Genomic DNA, 14,981 nt, shown 5'->3' with positions numbered 1-14,981 from the left:
CATATTTATTCTCAGGTTCCTAGAAGTCTTCCGCTGTTTGCTTATATGTTAGACAAGCTATGTGCATGGAGTCTTACATGGCATATTTATCAAGGAAACGTTGCATTCACTAAATCATCACCATGTATCTTATTTTGACTGCATTGTCAATGGAAGTACTATTGTAAACTATTATTTACGGTGATTGTCTATATGTAGAAATCATCAGATGTCGAAAACCTTTGATTTAAATATTCATTTATGGTGTGCCTTTTTAAAAGAATGCAATGTTTACAAAACCTATCATATAGAGGTCAAATACCTCGCAATGAAATCGATGAATCACGTGTTCGTCCATATGGATTTGGAGCGATCGTCACATTAAGGTCCAACAACGCTAACTATAACATAATTAGGGTAATTCATACCCAAAATTCCCAACTAGGTCAATCATTAACCCTTTGACTAATTTAAAGTCAACACACCCATTTCGGGTCATCTACTAACCTAACTAACACCCATTTACAAATTAACTAGGTGTGTTAGTGATTTACTAACCAATTAGGACTCATAATCATCAATTAACACTTTGAAATCCTAGGTTAGTTACCATTGAGTCTTTATGACTCCATCTTACCCAAGAACACCCAAAATCATTAAATATGGGTTTTGTGTTTTTCATTTACCCAAACTCTAACCCTTACACAAAATCAAAGTAAGGAAATCAAAGTTAGAACATACCACTAGAACCAAAACGTAGCTAGAGAGGAGATGAACAACTTTAATACCCGCTCTTTGGCCCGAGAACAACTTCTTCCTCTTGGATTTAAGCTTTCTCACTTAAGAAATCACACTCTCTCTCTAAAATTAAAGTGATATGGATATGGTAGTTGAAAATGGAGTTATGACTCCTCACAATCTGATCTGGTAGCCTTTATCACGTCCACAAGTGAAATTACCAAAAAGCCCATCAAAATATCTGAATAAAAGAGCTGGATCCGGCTACAGTGAACAGTGCGCGGCGCACACCATTGGGTGTGCGCTGAGCACACCTAGCCCAGCTCAGCTTCTGACTTCTGTTTGATTACACATCTTCATTCACACGCTATGTACCATATATACCCTGCTGTACAATGAAGATTAGGGTCTTACATGCCACGTGGGAATTGACGGATGACCTAATTCAACGTTACCCAGATTTCAATTTTGAAATTTGACATCCTTGAAGACAATGATGTTTTGAAGAGGGGAGTATTGATATGAGCTAAGTCACGTGATAAACATGTGAGCTGGTTCATTTAGTGGCACGTGACAAGCACATGAGCTGAAAATTTGAATGTTACAGCTTCAAGAGTCAAATGGGGAGCTGGGCGACAACGAAGAACAACCCTAACATAATCTGTTACAAATTAGTTGGAGTTGGCTCAAATTAGAAGTTGTATAAGTAATGATCAACTGTTATGTTTAGCTTTCAGTTTTCAATTTCATGAATGTAATTCAGTTTCTTCCCCATTTCTGTAATTTTGACTTTATTCAATGAAAGTCTTGGCATTCATATTTCAGAGTCTATTCTTCAATTCTAGATTCTTGATTGTTTGTTGGATTGTTCTCCGATTCTAATTGAATTCAGAACGATCATATCATGTCATCGTCATCATTAAAACAAAATCCATATAAATGTCCGTTCCAAGCAACACAAATTAACAAAGTTACTTGAAACAATCTAAATTACAAGTAATATTTTTCGTTGGATTATTCTAACGACATCGAGCATAATATGTTGTGTATAGTGATTAATGTGACTTTTTACATAACGAGTAATATGAAGTAAAGTCTTTTTCAAATTGGCAAATAGAATGGTTGTCTACCATTGTGGTGTTAGCCCAATTGTAACCAGCCTTGTCCCGGCATCACGAGGTGAGACCTGTGTCCCAGGTTCGATCCTCACAAGGGGCGTTTTACCGGATTTAATTGTGTGTGGCCCGTGAATTAACGTCCTTCGATTTCCTCTTTGGCGGTCCTCATTCCGTGATATGATTGGGTGGGTTGATTTGGACATCCGCCAGTGATGCGAGTTAGCTGTTAAAAAAAATTAGAATGGCTGTCTTTAAAAAAAAAAAAAAACTATTTTCCTCGTATTATATATCTACTAAAAAAAACAAATAGCATACATAGATGATAAATCTATGATTTTCCCTTAAAATAATATTCGATATTCGATTGATTCGTCAGAAGGTCAAGCTGTCAAAGTGAGTGAGTGCACTGCATTAGATTGTATCTCACAAATTCATACATACAATCACCTAATTAGAAATTGAAATTGAAATTGAAGATGAAAGGTTTGGGAATATGGTTGATGTTAGTTGGTTCACTCCGTTTAGCCTCCGTTTGGTTCGGTTTCGTTGACATTTGGGCTCTCCGTCGCGTCGTCTTCTCTCAGACCACCAGTCAGTCACTCTTTATATCTATCTACTACATATGTTTCAGTATCCATTAATTAATTTATCTGATTCTCAATTGAGTTCCTTCAATTTCCATTAACTAATTTATATCTATCTACAGTGTATATGTTTCAACTGTTTGTTATGAAACAGTGACTGATGTGTAATGCTCTAAAGGTTGAGTACGTTTGTTTATATTTGCTAACATAATAGGTTACCAAAGATGTTAGTAGAAAATAACAAGTCATTTCCAAAGATGGTTTAGGAAAACTCATATGACAGAAAATGTGTCCAATTTGGGATATATATAATATAACTACACTTTAAAAGACCCACTTTTATACATCTCAACAAGTTTTCTCTACAGAGACAGAAAACCTCCAAATTTTTAAGTTGAAAATGAAAACAAATGAACATTTATTCAAAACTATAAGTCAAATATCCTAGCTATAAAATGCACATTAAGACCGGATTACATGACTATTTACATCCATATAAGTCGGGATGACAATGGTCACCCGATCCAGCAGATATCCATCTGATCCACCTGCTTCGTGATGGATATGAATAATTTATATGGATATGGATGAACTTAAATGGATACGGATATGCATACGGATGAAAATTTTCATCCATGGATATATCCATTATCACCCGAAATACATATATAAATACTTAACATATAAATATAGGCAAACACATATATTTTTAAAAATGCATTTACCATTGCACATACATTTTTGCTTGCAACCATATAATTATTTAACTATGATATATTACGAATAAACACGGACATTTAATAAAATGAACATACAAAATATCCATTTAATTTATCGTAGTCTATGTTTAATAGTAAATTTAGTAATTTATGTTGTATTTTCGACAAAGAATACACGTTCTTGTAGATATATTTTAATTATGTTACATGTTATATATATCTTAATTATATTACGTTTTGTTTTTATCACGTATTACGAAATATTATAACATTTTTTGAATATCTAATTGATATTCATTAACCCGTTTAATCCATTGAATATGAGTATGGATGGATGAACTGAAATTAAATAGATATGGATATGGATTAACAAAAATTAAATGGAAATGGATATGGATATGGCGTCACCCGATCCATATCCGATCCATTGTCATTCCTACCTATAAGTGTTTAGAGCGTTCATGTCTTTTGTAGTTATTTTAACGACAACATTTACCAAACAGGTACATATATAATATTGATGCTCTTACAATGCAATTGAAGAAGGAATGAAAATTTAGTAGATTGGTGTAACATCTTTTTAACGCCAAAATTCACTTGTAACTTCAGTGCATCTATCTTATCGGGGTGTAACATGATATTCTGATTTGACTTATGATTTAAAAATCATATGTATCTTGTTCTATAATGAGTTATGTACTGAGAAATAATTTGTATCTTGTAGGTGATTTTCACTATATCCTGTATTATTTTGTAGGGGTTTTTTTGTTGCTGAAAATACATATGCATAAATAAAAAGATATGTTGCTGATACACATTTTACAATGAATTGGGAACACACTAATCAATTAAACAAACAAAATAATGACTAAAGAGATACTGCATTTCACTTCTGTTTTCTTCATATACATATCTGAATGGAAATTTTTTATTACTCACATACTTCGACTCTTAGAAGCACAACTCACAACTTTGTTAATACTGATCGGCTTAAGCTACGAAATTATTTTGCTGCGGAATAAATAAAATAAAATAGGCAACTATTAAGGAAACTCGCTAACAACGTTACCGGGAGGATCATAATTGCAAACAACCACGAAATAGGTACCATCGTTACATGGACTCCTAGCACAGCCAACGCGTTGTGTTTCCTGAGAAATTCAAATGAACACCAGCGGCTGCAAAAGCTTGACTGTAAACAACCAAGGCTATGTTTGGCAAAGAGATTTTTGGAGCTTTTTGGAACTTTTAACTTTTAGTTTTTGTGAAAAATCTCCTATCTAATAAAAAGCCCCGTTTGGTGAAAATAGCTTAAAGCTTTTAGGGTTGGAAAAAGCTCCTTTTTTTAAACGCTACTTCAACAAGCGTTTGTGATTTTTTAAGAGCTTTTTATATTTTAATTAATCAAATACCCTTCCAAGAGAATTCAAACCACGTAATAAAACCGTACACCCCATGTTCATACGATCAATCCCAAGTACGTAACTCAAGAAATTCTCTCGTGGGATTATTCATCTCATCACCTCTGGTAAGTTCAATCACTCTTCATGCCTTTTCTAGTGTTGCTATATGTTCTCTAAATTACATGTGGGCCTTCGAACCAGTGGCGGAACTTGACCCCGACTCGAGAGGGGGCGAAACTAATTGAAGGGGTAAGAAACTAATCGAAGGGGGGTAAACACTAAAAAAAACCTTATTTTTTCGTAAACTTTTTTTTTTTTAGTGTAAAAATTTTTTCCCCCCGAAATCGAGGGGGGGCGGATACCCCCTTTTGTCCCTTAAATGTTCCGCCCCTGCTTCGAACAATCCTTAAGATTTCAATTGGAAGATGCATACATGATTACATGTATTCTGTATGTATTCGTTAATGAGTGGACGAGTAATATATGGTTACACGTATATGTATAAGATTTTAAATTGGATACGTATTATTGAAAAATAGCTACACGTATATGTTAAAGTTCAGTAAGACATATATATGATTTGACCAACATAAGCCTTTACATCAGTCAATGATTTTTGCTTCATAATTTTTATATGGTTACACATTTAATGATTTTAATCTTAATGAATTTTAAATTGGTTACACATAATTGAATACATCTATGTTTATTGTTTGCTGCTATGTGTAGCTATAAATCCTTACACATAACTTGTTTCTTGTCTCAATTCGATAATAATGTAGTGAATAACGGAAAGATTCGAGAAGTTGAAAAGTGTGCATTTGGTGATGATACTGCTACTGTCAAACATGTTTCTAGTGGTAGTCACAATTTTTAAAATCCAAACACAAGAACATATGGTAAAACGATTGAAATTGAAATTCACATTCACATAGATATATTAAAGTAGCATTAAATGTCTTTTTCCTCATGTCTATTTTTGTTATTTTAGGAATTTTTTTAACAGCTCCAGCTACTTTGCCAAACACCTAAATATATCTAAAAAGCTTCAGCTAACAGCTTCTAGCTAACAGATACAAGCTTTCAGCAAACAGCTACCAGCTTTCAGCTTACAGCTAGTTTTGACAAACATGCCCCAAGACTGGTATTCCGACCTAATGTAAATATCCAACGTGGACTCCAAGACATCATATTAGTATCACAACAAACAGTAAGTAAGATTCCTCGGTTATAATATGAGCGCCAGAAGAGTTTCACTTCTTGATTTTGGCTCCATCACCAGACCTGCAAATTGATATACATTAATGTTATTATCAGTTATTACATATCATAACTAGCTAGGCAAGGTTGAAACGGTTTTAATCTTTACTACTACTACTACTACTACTACTACTACAGCAGCAGCAGCAGCAGCAGCAACACCTAATCTCGCGCCCGCGAGGTATGGGGAGGTAAGATGCAGACAATCCTTCCTCTACCCTAAAATAGAAAAGAAGTCGTTTCTCTAACCATGAGTCGAGAAAAGGAATCCTCCACCCACAGGAAAAGAAATTCATCCCCCTCTCTACTCTAGGGTAGAGAGATTGCTTCCGTGAAGACCTCCGGCCAAAAAAAAAAAAAATTAAAATTAGTAAATAAACCGAAAGGAGGAAAAATAAAAATAAAAAATACAAACAAAAAAAAGACGCCATGAAAATGGTAGAATCAAATTTTCATGGGTTTTAAAGCCTGCCTGAAAATCAATTTAGGCTCTAAGCGGCAGTTAAGTCGCCACTAAATCGACGCTTGTTGTTGCCTCAATAAATAAAGCCAAAATAATTGAAACACGAGTATGGTTATCAAAATAATTGAGATTTTAGTAAACAATTAAGGAGTTGCCGTAAGATACCTACTACATAGAATAATACGGAGTATACCATATATAGTCCTAGCAATCCTTGGCAAGTGTAAGCCCGCTAGAAAAAATGACACTTCCAACAATTGATCCAGAAATCATGATTTGGTCTAGCCAAACACAGGTTATAATATTGAAGCCGTATTCAACTATGTTGCCCCATCATCATCATTTCCGACCTCTTTCATTGTGACACTACCGAAATTAGATGGATCACCTACTATCATGCTATCTTGTAAGGTAACACAATAAACATCCAACCTTTTTGAGCGAATTGAAAAACAGCTTCAAAAGATCCAGACCCAAGAAAATAGAAGATACTTTCCTACGGTATATTCTCATCTTCATCAAAAAACTTCTTTGAAACAAGTATTTCACCAATGTAAAACATGGTGCAGACACGATTCCACTTCTTGGTTAAAGAACTAGAGAACTATGTCCATCTGATCTTTTTCTTCTCCGCCGACTTGCTTTTCCAAATGTATTATTTGCCACGACATAGACGATATTTCCCAATCATTATAGTGCGGTTGTTCCTCCAACCAACTTAACGTACGTTATCATTTATATTCCTTGATGTTTTTGGTTGGAATGACTTTAATAAGTGACTGTTGTATCCTTGCAGCCTAAAAAGTATTGAACGTTCGAACATGTCGTATGATATCCATTTATTAACAAGACCCACAACTCGTCTATCATCATACACTATCGGGAAAGTTTCGAAAAACAATCCAGGGGTCTCTGTCCATAGACCACGCCACCATCCACATTTGACGAATAGGTGAAGGCCAATGGTAATCTTAGTTGTCGATTATCATTATAGTTCCGTATGAAATTCGTAGAACGACGTATTATATTTCGATAAGATAAGGGTTGAAATGAGTCATAGTATAAACATCTAGAATATCCAATCTAAGTAGTAGGATAGGTAATAATCCACGTGGGGGATACTGTAGTCGTGTTGTAGTGTTGTAGTCGTGTTCTGACATTACCTAACATACCAGTCGTGTTCTGAGTAGCAGATTAGATAATGTTAGAACATGGCTACTAGATCTCCCGAGTGAAGTATTACCTAACATACTACTCAGATTGGATATCCCGGATCTTTATGTTATGGCGCATTTCAATCCTTATCGTAATATGATAGGTCGTCCTACAAATTTCATCCGAAACTATAATGACAATCGACAACTAACACAACCATGGGCGTTCGCCTATTCGACAAATGAGGATGTTGGTGTTGTTTATGGATAGACACTCCTGGATGGTTTTACGATATCTCGCCCAATAGTGGATGATGGTAGGCGGGTAGTGGGACTTGGTAATAACTGGATATTATACAGTATGTTCGAAAGTTGAATACTTTTTGGGCTGCAATGAGAGAACCGTAACTTATAAATTTTTAACCTTGTTAATAGAAAAAGGAGGATTGTGTATCTACCCAATAGTGGATGTGGTAGGCGAGTAGTGGGACTTGGTAATAACTGGATATTATACGGTATGTTCAAAAGTTGAATACTTTTTGGGATGCAATGAGAGAACCGTAACTTATAAATTTTCGATCTTGTTAATAGAGAAAGGAGGATTGTGTATCTACCCACAGATCTCCCAAACAACCTTTTGTTGGAGAGTTTAAAGTTGTTCTAACAAAATCATCAAGGAATATTAATGATAAGTTACGCTAAGATGGTCGAGGAACAGCAGCAATATAAAGAATGAGATTTATCGTCTAACTCTTAACAAAGAATACATTTGGAGGAGCAAGTCTATGGAGAAAAAAACAATCGGATGAGAAACTTCTCATTATAGTTCTTAGGTTCTTCAACCAAGAAGCGAAATCATGTTTATGCACCATCTTTTACATAGGTGAAATACTGTGTTTCAAGAAGCTTCCATTCGCTCAAGAAATTTTTGATGAAGATGCGGATATACCGTTTGAAAGTATCTTCTACTTTTTTGGGTCTGGTCTTTTGAAGTTGTTTTTTCCATTCGCTCAAGAAGGTTGTATGTTTATTGTGCTACCTTACCGGATAACATGATAGTAGGTGATCCATCTAATTTTAGTGGTCTCACAATGGACAAGGTCGAAAATATCTTGTTCATAAATCTACTGTTAATGATGATGATGATGATGGGGAAAAGGGAGTTGTAGACCGCTTCAATTTTATAACCAAGATGGGCTAGAACTATATATGGTATTTTACTCTATGTAAGGTTTCTTACGGCAACTCCTTAGTTGTTTTCAAAAATCACTGTTATTTTGGTTTTGATAACCATACTGTGTTTTTTATTTTACTTTTACAAATTAAAACCGCCTCAACATTGCCTAGCTAGTTATATAATATGTAAAAAACTAATAATAACATTAATGTATATGTGATATCAATATCAATTTTCAGGTTTGGTGGTGGAGTCCTAACTTTTGTTAGAACATAAATTTTGTTATCATTTTTATGGGAGTTTGGCATCTTATGTTTAAATGGTTTACTACGCACTTACTGTTTGTTATGATACTGATATGATACCTGAAGTCCATGTGGGATGTTTATATTAGGTCAGAATACGAGTGTGAAAAGCTAGTTATTTACGGTCAAGCTTTCCTGGCCGCCAGTGTTAAACTTCCATTTCCTGAGAAATTTCTTCTTCGACTACCTCCATTTCTTCGTTGATTCATGAAATTCTTGAATACAATGTCCTAACTTGGAGATTGGACAAATTTTCTACGTGTATGGAAGTAGGAGTAAGGTTAAAGAACTTTATGAAAAGGCTATTCTTATGGGTTAAAGAACTTTATGGAAAGGCTATTCTTATGGGTAGGAAAAAATGGGACTTTCGGTTTGAGAGGTATGAAAGCAGATCAATTGACCATTGTCTCACATTTTGAACAAGACCGTCAAATGATTCTTTAGCAAATGCAAAAATTTCAAAAATTCATGATATATCTCAATCAACATCTTCATAGATTGGGAAGTCTATGGGTGAGGAATCCGTAAAAGATGAAGAAAAACAGGCTACAACGAAAAACACAAAAAGAACCGAAACGGTCTTAAATCGTGTAAAAAGCCAACATTTTGATGCTTTTTACACCTTCTCTACGGTTTGTTTCTCTACCGAAACTATATCAGATAAATTGTCGGATGACCCATGACCCGAATCACCACCTAAGCCTCATTTTCCACATTTTCTTGTTCTACTTCTCCTCCTGCTTCGTTGTCTGACAATATTAAATTCTCAGAATGTTTAAAGCTATATTCGAGTCTAATTCCGTCATCATCATCCACATACTCATCTTTAGTCAGCAAGCTTTCAATTTGAGGGTTTGGTTTATTCATAACGGAGAAATTGAGGTCTAGGCGAAAGATTTTTTTTTTTGTGGGGGGGGGGGGGGGGGGGGATGTGGGGGGAAATAAGGGTCAGAAAGGCTATAATCAGAGAAGTAATGGAGAACAACAAAATTCCTATTCCTAATCTTAACAAATTCAGACTCACAATCTTCAGTAACAATATCAGACAACGGTTCTTCTTCATCATTAGTTGATTTCAAAATGACCTCATGAACAGAAGAAGTTTCAATAATAACTTCTTTTTGTTGTTCAACAACTGTTGATTCAAATGTTTGATTAAAAGATGTTGGTTCAGATTTAAAGTCAGAATCTTTACCATAGAATTGAACCCAAGTTTTTGTGACGTCATTCTTTTCACCCAAATTTTTCTTTCTTCGAGATGGGGTGAACTCCGAAGCGACATCAAATTTTTCGAACCCCCTTTTGCAGGCGATTTAAGTGCTTCTTTATGATTCTCTTTTCGGTCTTGAAACATCGAAGAAGTACTGTTACCAACGCTTTTTCGAACCAGCATGTTTCTTTTCATATGATCTAACAACACAAAATATGTAATTTGAATGGATTTCACTTCGTTCGAAGGAGAAAAAATTTGAGTGGCTTACTTAGTTAAGTAACCCGCACATACATTTATCTTGTTAGTATTAGTTTTTTGCTTAGTGGTTGCTTACTTCGCAACCAATATTGAGATGTAATTTGTGACGTTGTACATTTTATGGTAATCAATAATAATATTTCCTTGCCTTAAAAAAAAAAAAAAAAAAAAAAAAAAAAAAAAACATGTAGATATCAGAAACCCAATTACAATCAGAGAAAGAAATAAATTCAAGAAACAAAATCTTTAATACCTGTTGTAGCAGGGGTGTTAGCAGGGGTAGGTGCGTTTAAGTTTTTAGGGTTTGTTAGAGAATTACGTCTTGCAAAAGGGTTCAGCCTTTAAAACTTCTTCTGGTGGTCGAATTTGTTTCTGAACCACTCAACCAACACCAAGTCGAACCACAGATACCGAAGTGTTCGTCGCCTGTGAATAACCGGGAGAAACAGGCAGACCGGAAAAAGGACGCCGGTGAGAATACGATGGACAAACCGGTCAAAACCGAAGTGAACCGAGATCAAACGAGAAAACCAAAAGAACCAACCATCGGGGAGGTCACCGTACCACAGAATGCAGATGGCATTCGCCGCCTGCAGCATTGTACCGAGCGACGGTGTCCAACAGGAAAAACGAAAATCCTAGAAAAGCTACGGTGAAAGGAGAGAAGGAAGGAGGAGAGAAGAGACAAAACCTTAAAAGGCGACAGAAAGGAAAGACGGTCGGACCAGCCGCGAGATGCCGGTGGCCGGAGTAGTGGCGGCACAAAAAGACAACCTAGATCTGGAAAGCGTGATAATACGCAGAGATGTAACGTTCCGCAAGAGTTTATGAAGAGGGTGATAAAATGGATGTATCAAGAAAAGTAAAAGTATTTTGAAATAAAAAGAAGAAGAAACAGATGGCCAGAAAGTTTGAGATTCAGATCTGCACTCGAACCAAGGAGAAAAGAGAGGAGAGTGTTAGGGTGCGTTTGATAAAACTGAATGATTTAGCACTGAATGGTTCAGAATCTGAACGATCCAGAGCCTCAGAATAAAGTTTGTTCTGAATGAAAATAAGCTGTTTGATAATCATTTAGAATGAACGATATGGACTAAGTAAAATTACCTTTTTAGCGTGTAACATGAATAGAAAATTCAATATATTTGTTTGTTAAGTATTCAGGATATGATTTGAGGAGAATATTAAAGAATATTTAAGCTCTTAATGGTTAAGAGAGCGTTTCAACTCTGAATGGTTCAGCACTGAATTCTGAACCATTCAGCATCATATATCATTCAGAGGTCAGAAACAAACGCGCTGAATGCTGAATGGTTCAGCATTCAGCGCTGAACCATTCCATTAAGAGACAAACAAACACACCCTTAGACTAATACTAACCCAGCGTCACTTTTTTCCAGTCATCCCACGTGGCAAGCTGTTTGACGCCCTTGACGCCCTAACGCGGCGTCAAAATTTGATGTCCGAGGCGTCAGTCGGAAATTTCACGGGTATGTCACTTTAGTTTCAGCCAATCCGATTTTTTCGAATATTTTTATATATTATTAATTAATATATTTTATACCCAACTACCAATAATATTTTACCACATCACACATTCACAAATTTAACCCTCAAATTTGACACTCCCCTTTATTTAACTTCATCTCTTGACCTTGCCACATCACCAAAAAGTACATCACTTAACTTTGATGTCACTGACACAGTTAGAAACAGTCTTATTTGAAGTGTCAATTTTCAAAGCCCTACCAACCATTGAAGCTGGGCTTCATTGATATATGAAGGTCAAATTCAATTTGGTAATATGAATTCAGATTCGATTCTCACTTCAAATAGGTAGTTTTTAACCTTTGATGGTACTGCAAACATCAACGCGATTTGAGAAGGTCTCTGGGGGTTTTCTCAACCTTCGATGATACTGCCAACATCGTCGCGTATTGGGTTTCCTTCTAACACGTATGTGGGTGACAAATGAGAGTATTCGATGTTTCGCCGTTAAAAAAATAAAGTCGTTGTATCTAGTGATGGGTATAGAATTTTATATTACTAGTGAAATGACCCGTAGAACCATGAGTTTATTTAAACGAAACAGTTTAATGATATGTTTTATGTATTAAGTTAATGTAATTGCTAAAGTCATTTAGTTTAATGACACATTGAACCATAAATCGACTAAAAAACTTGTCGTTATTTTTACAAACATATTGATATACGGAGTACTTAACTTGGTCAGAATAAATGAACTAGATTTATTCTCCCATCACTTTCTTTCAATTTTCATCACAATTATTATTTTCTTTGAATTATGTTTTGTTTGATGTATTAATCTCTCAATCGTAGACATTGGGCATGTTTATTAATGACTTTATGAGCTGAGGTGAATAAAAATGCTTTTTCGGTGAGCAAAAGTCTTGTTTACTTTGTGACTTAATGGATTGGATGTCCAGATGCATTTGTGGGTCATCTAAAAACGTGCACTTGTCCCCATATTGATTATCTTTTCCAACCCTATCCTCACCTTCTCAATCCATTTTCCATCTGGTTTCACTTTTTCTTCCAAAAAACATTTGACTCAAAACTCCAGCTCTTGAAGAACCTTGTTTCTTCGTAAGTTTTTTTTCTTTTTTTCCGGATTATGTATTATAATCGTATGTAATGTTGATATCCTTGATTAGCCAAATATGATTGTTTATATTTAAAGATGATGTTCTTAATTCGGTATTTTTTTTTTTTTTTTTTTTGCGCCTTTAAGGTGTTTGATGAAAGTTCTAAAAGAAAACTAAGTTTTTATATTCATCATTTTCATAAATCTAAGGGGCTTTAAAGTTTTTGATTTTTAGGGTTTTAGATCAAACAAACTTATCTTCAAATACATAAAAGATTCTGTTTGTGTGTGTAAATATATATAGCAAGATTGTGTTGTATTTATTGATGTGCATTTTGTATATAGGTTTTCAGTTTTTCAAGTTGTTTTATGTTTATATATGTAACATAATGATTATTATGTTGGATCTAACAAACTTTTCTTAAAACCAACTTATACCTTGAGGTAGCAAGAAAGTTTATACTACTATTAAAAAAAATCGGACATTTTACTCATATGTGTAAATGTATTTAGCTCTACAAATAAAAACTATTTGATGGTGTTTTTTTTTACTGCAAAAGAATTGATATATATATATATAAATAAAAACGCTCTCTAGCAAGGCGCTAAGAGAGAAATTACAAGGGGCTTAGAAGCCACGAGTTCCAATTTGAAACTACATGACCTCGGTTTTTAAGCCAACGAAAAGAATAAAGTTTAATGACATCAATAATACTACATCTACGGATTACAATATCATTAAAAACTACGCCGTTCCGATATCGCCAAAGAACCCAAAATAAGGTAATTACGATCGCTATTAAACGAAGCTTGGAAGATGTCGACATCTGAGCATCATCGATCCAACTTTCAACATCCGACCAACAGGAGAAACTAGGCAATCCACAATCTAACCAAATACGAACCAACCTCCAGACGTCGGACGCCAAAGAACACTCAAAAAAGAGATGGTTTACCCGTTCAACATACAAGTCACAGTTCGGACAATTAGTCGAGCTTAATTCGATACCTTTTGAAGATAAGTTCCATCTTAACGGAAGGGCATCTAGCTTAAACCGCCACCAAAACATATTCACCTTCTTTGGAAGAACTTTTACCCAGGATGTGGATATTTGGAGCGAAGGCAGAATGATATGATCAATATGTTCTCTCGTGGCTTTAACCGTGAAAACGCCATCCCCATTCAAGGAACACTTCTAACGATCTTCACGGTCCGAAATATGAACATTCTGTAAAATATGCAACAAGTTCAAAAGAGAATCTGAGTTCCTGGAATCAATTACCTCCCTTGACCAAACCCATTTCCATTCTCCATTGACCCACTTATCCGCCACCCGGTCGAGTTTGTTAACATCTAGATAATAAAGTCTATTAAACCGTGATACTAACGGAGTCGGACCACACCACGAATCAAACCAAAAACTCAAGTTTCTTCTGTTACCAACCTCCAAATGAATGTGATCAGATGGAATGACATTATCGGAAGCCATTTTATGACAAGAAGCAACAATATCAGACCATGGACCAGAACCAGATGTGTTATCAAAATTATTACCATGTACTGCTTTTATAACCTTGACCCACATATCGTCCGATGAGAAAAAATAACGCCACCGCCACTTGATAATTAAAGCTAAATTAAAAGCTTTCAAGCTACCAATATTCAAATCACCTTGGGAAAACAGAGCAAGTACTTGATCCCACTTAATCCAAGCCATTTTTCTTTTTGAAGTGTTACTACCCCAAAAGAATCTAGCTCGAATGGCTTCGATATTTTTTAAGACCGTTTCCGGGCAAATAAAAAGGGACATAAAATAAATCCCAAGACTCTCCATAACCGACTTTAAAAGAGTAAGTCTACCACCCGAAGATAAGAGACCCGCCTTCCAAGTCGCAAGACGATTATTGAATTTTTGAACAAGCACGTCCCAATTCGACACCCGTTTTGTAACAACCCAACCCGTTAACCTTCCGAAAATGTGCCACAAAAAAAAAATATCCTGGA

General features: G+C 35.3%; 1 protein-coding gene and 1 long non-coding RNA gene across 2 annotated transcripts; both read right to left on the bottom strand.

Moving 5' to 3' along the window:
- Positions 1 to 5,682: 5,682 nt before the first annotated feature.
- On the bottom strand, positions 5,683 to 11,234 carry LOC139872819 (uncharacterized). The gene is made up of 3 exons (XR_011767162.1): positions 10,625 to 11,234; positions 10,096 to 10,310; positions 5,683 to 5,825 (listed from the first exon to the last, which is right to left on the bottom strand). It is a non-coding gene; the product is annotated as an uncharacterized lncRNA (long non-coding RNA).
- A 2,938-nt stretch (positions 11,235 to 14,172) lies between these two features.
- LOC139871143 (uncharacterized) lies at positions 14,173 to 14,694 on the bottom strand. Its single transcript, XM_071858880.1, has one exon. The coding sequence runs from the start codon at positions 14,692 to 14,694 to the stop codon at positions 14,173 to 14,175; it is 522 nt and encodes a 173-aa protein (XP_071714981.1).
- Between the last annotated feature and the right edge of the window lie 287 nt (positions 14,695 to 14,981).

This window comes from Rutidosis leptorrhynchoides, chromosome 10 (genome assembly GCF_046630445.1).
Source record: "Rutidosis leptorrhynchoides isolate AG116_Rl617_1_P2 chromosome 10, CSIRO_AGI_Rlap_v1, whole genome shotgun sequence".
Taxonomy (NCBI): domain Eukaryota; kingdom Viridiplantae; phylum Streptophyta; class Magnoliopsida; order Asterales; family Asteraceae; genus Rutidosis; species Rutidosis leptorrhynchoides.
This window is presented reverse-complemented; position numbering and strand designations above follow the sequence as displayed.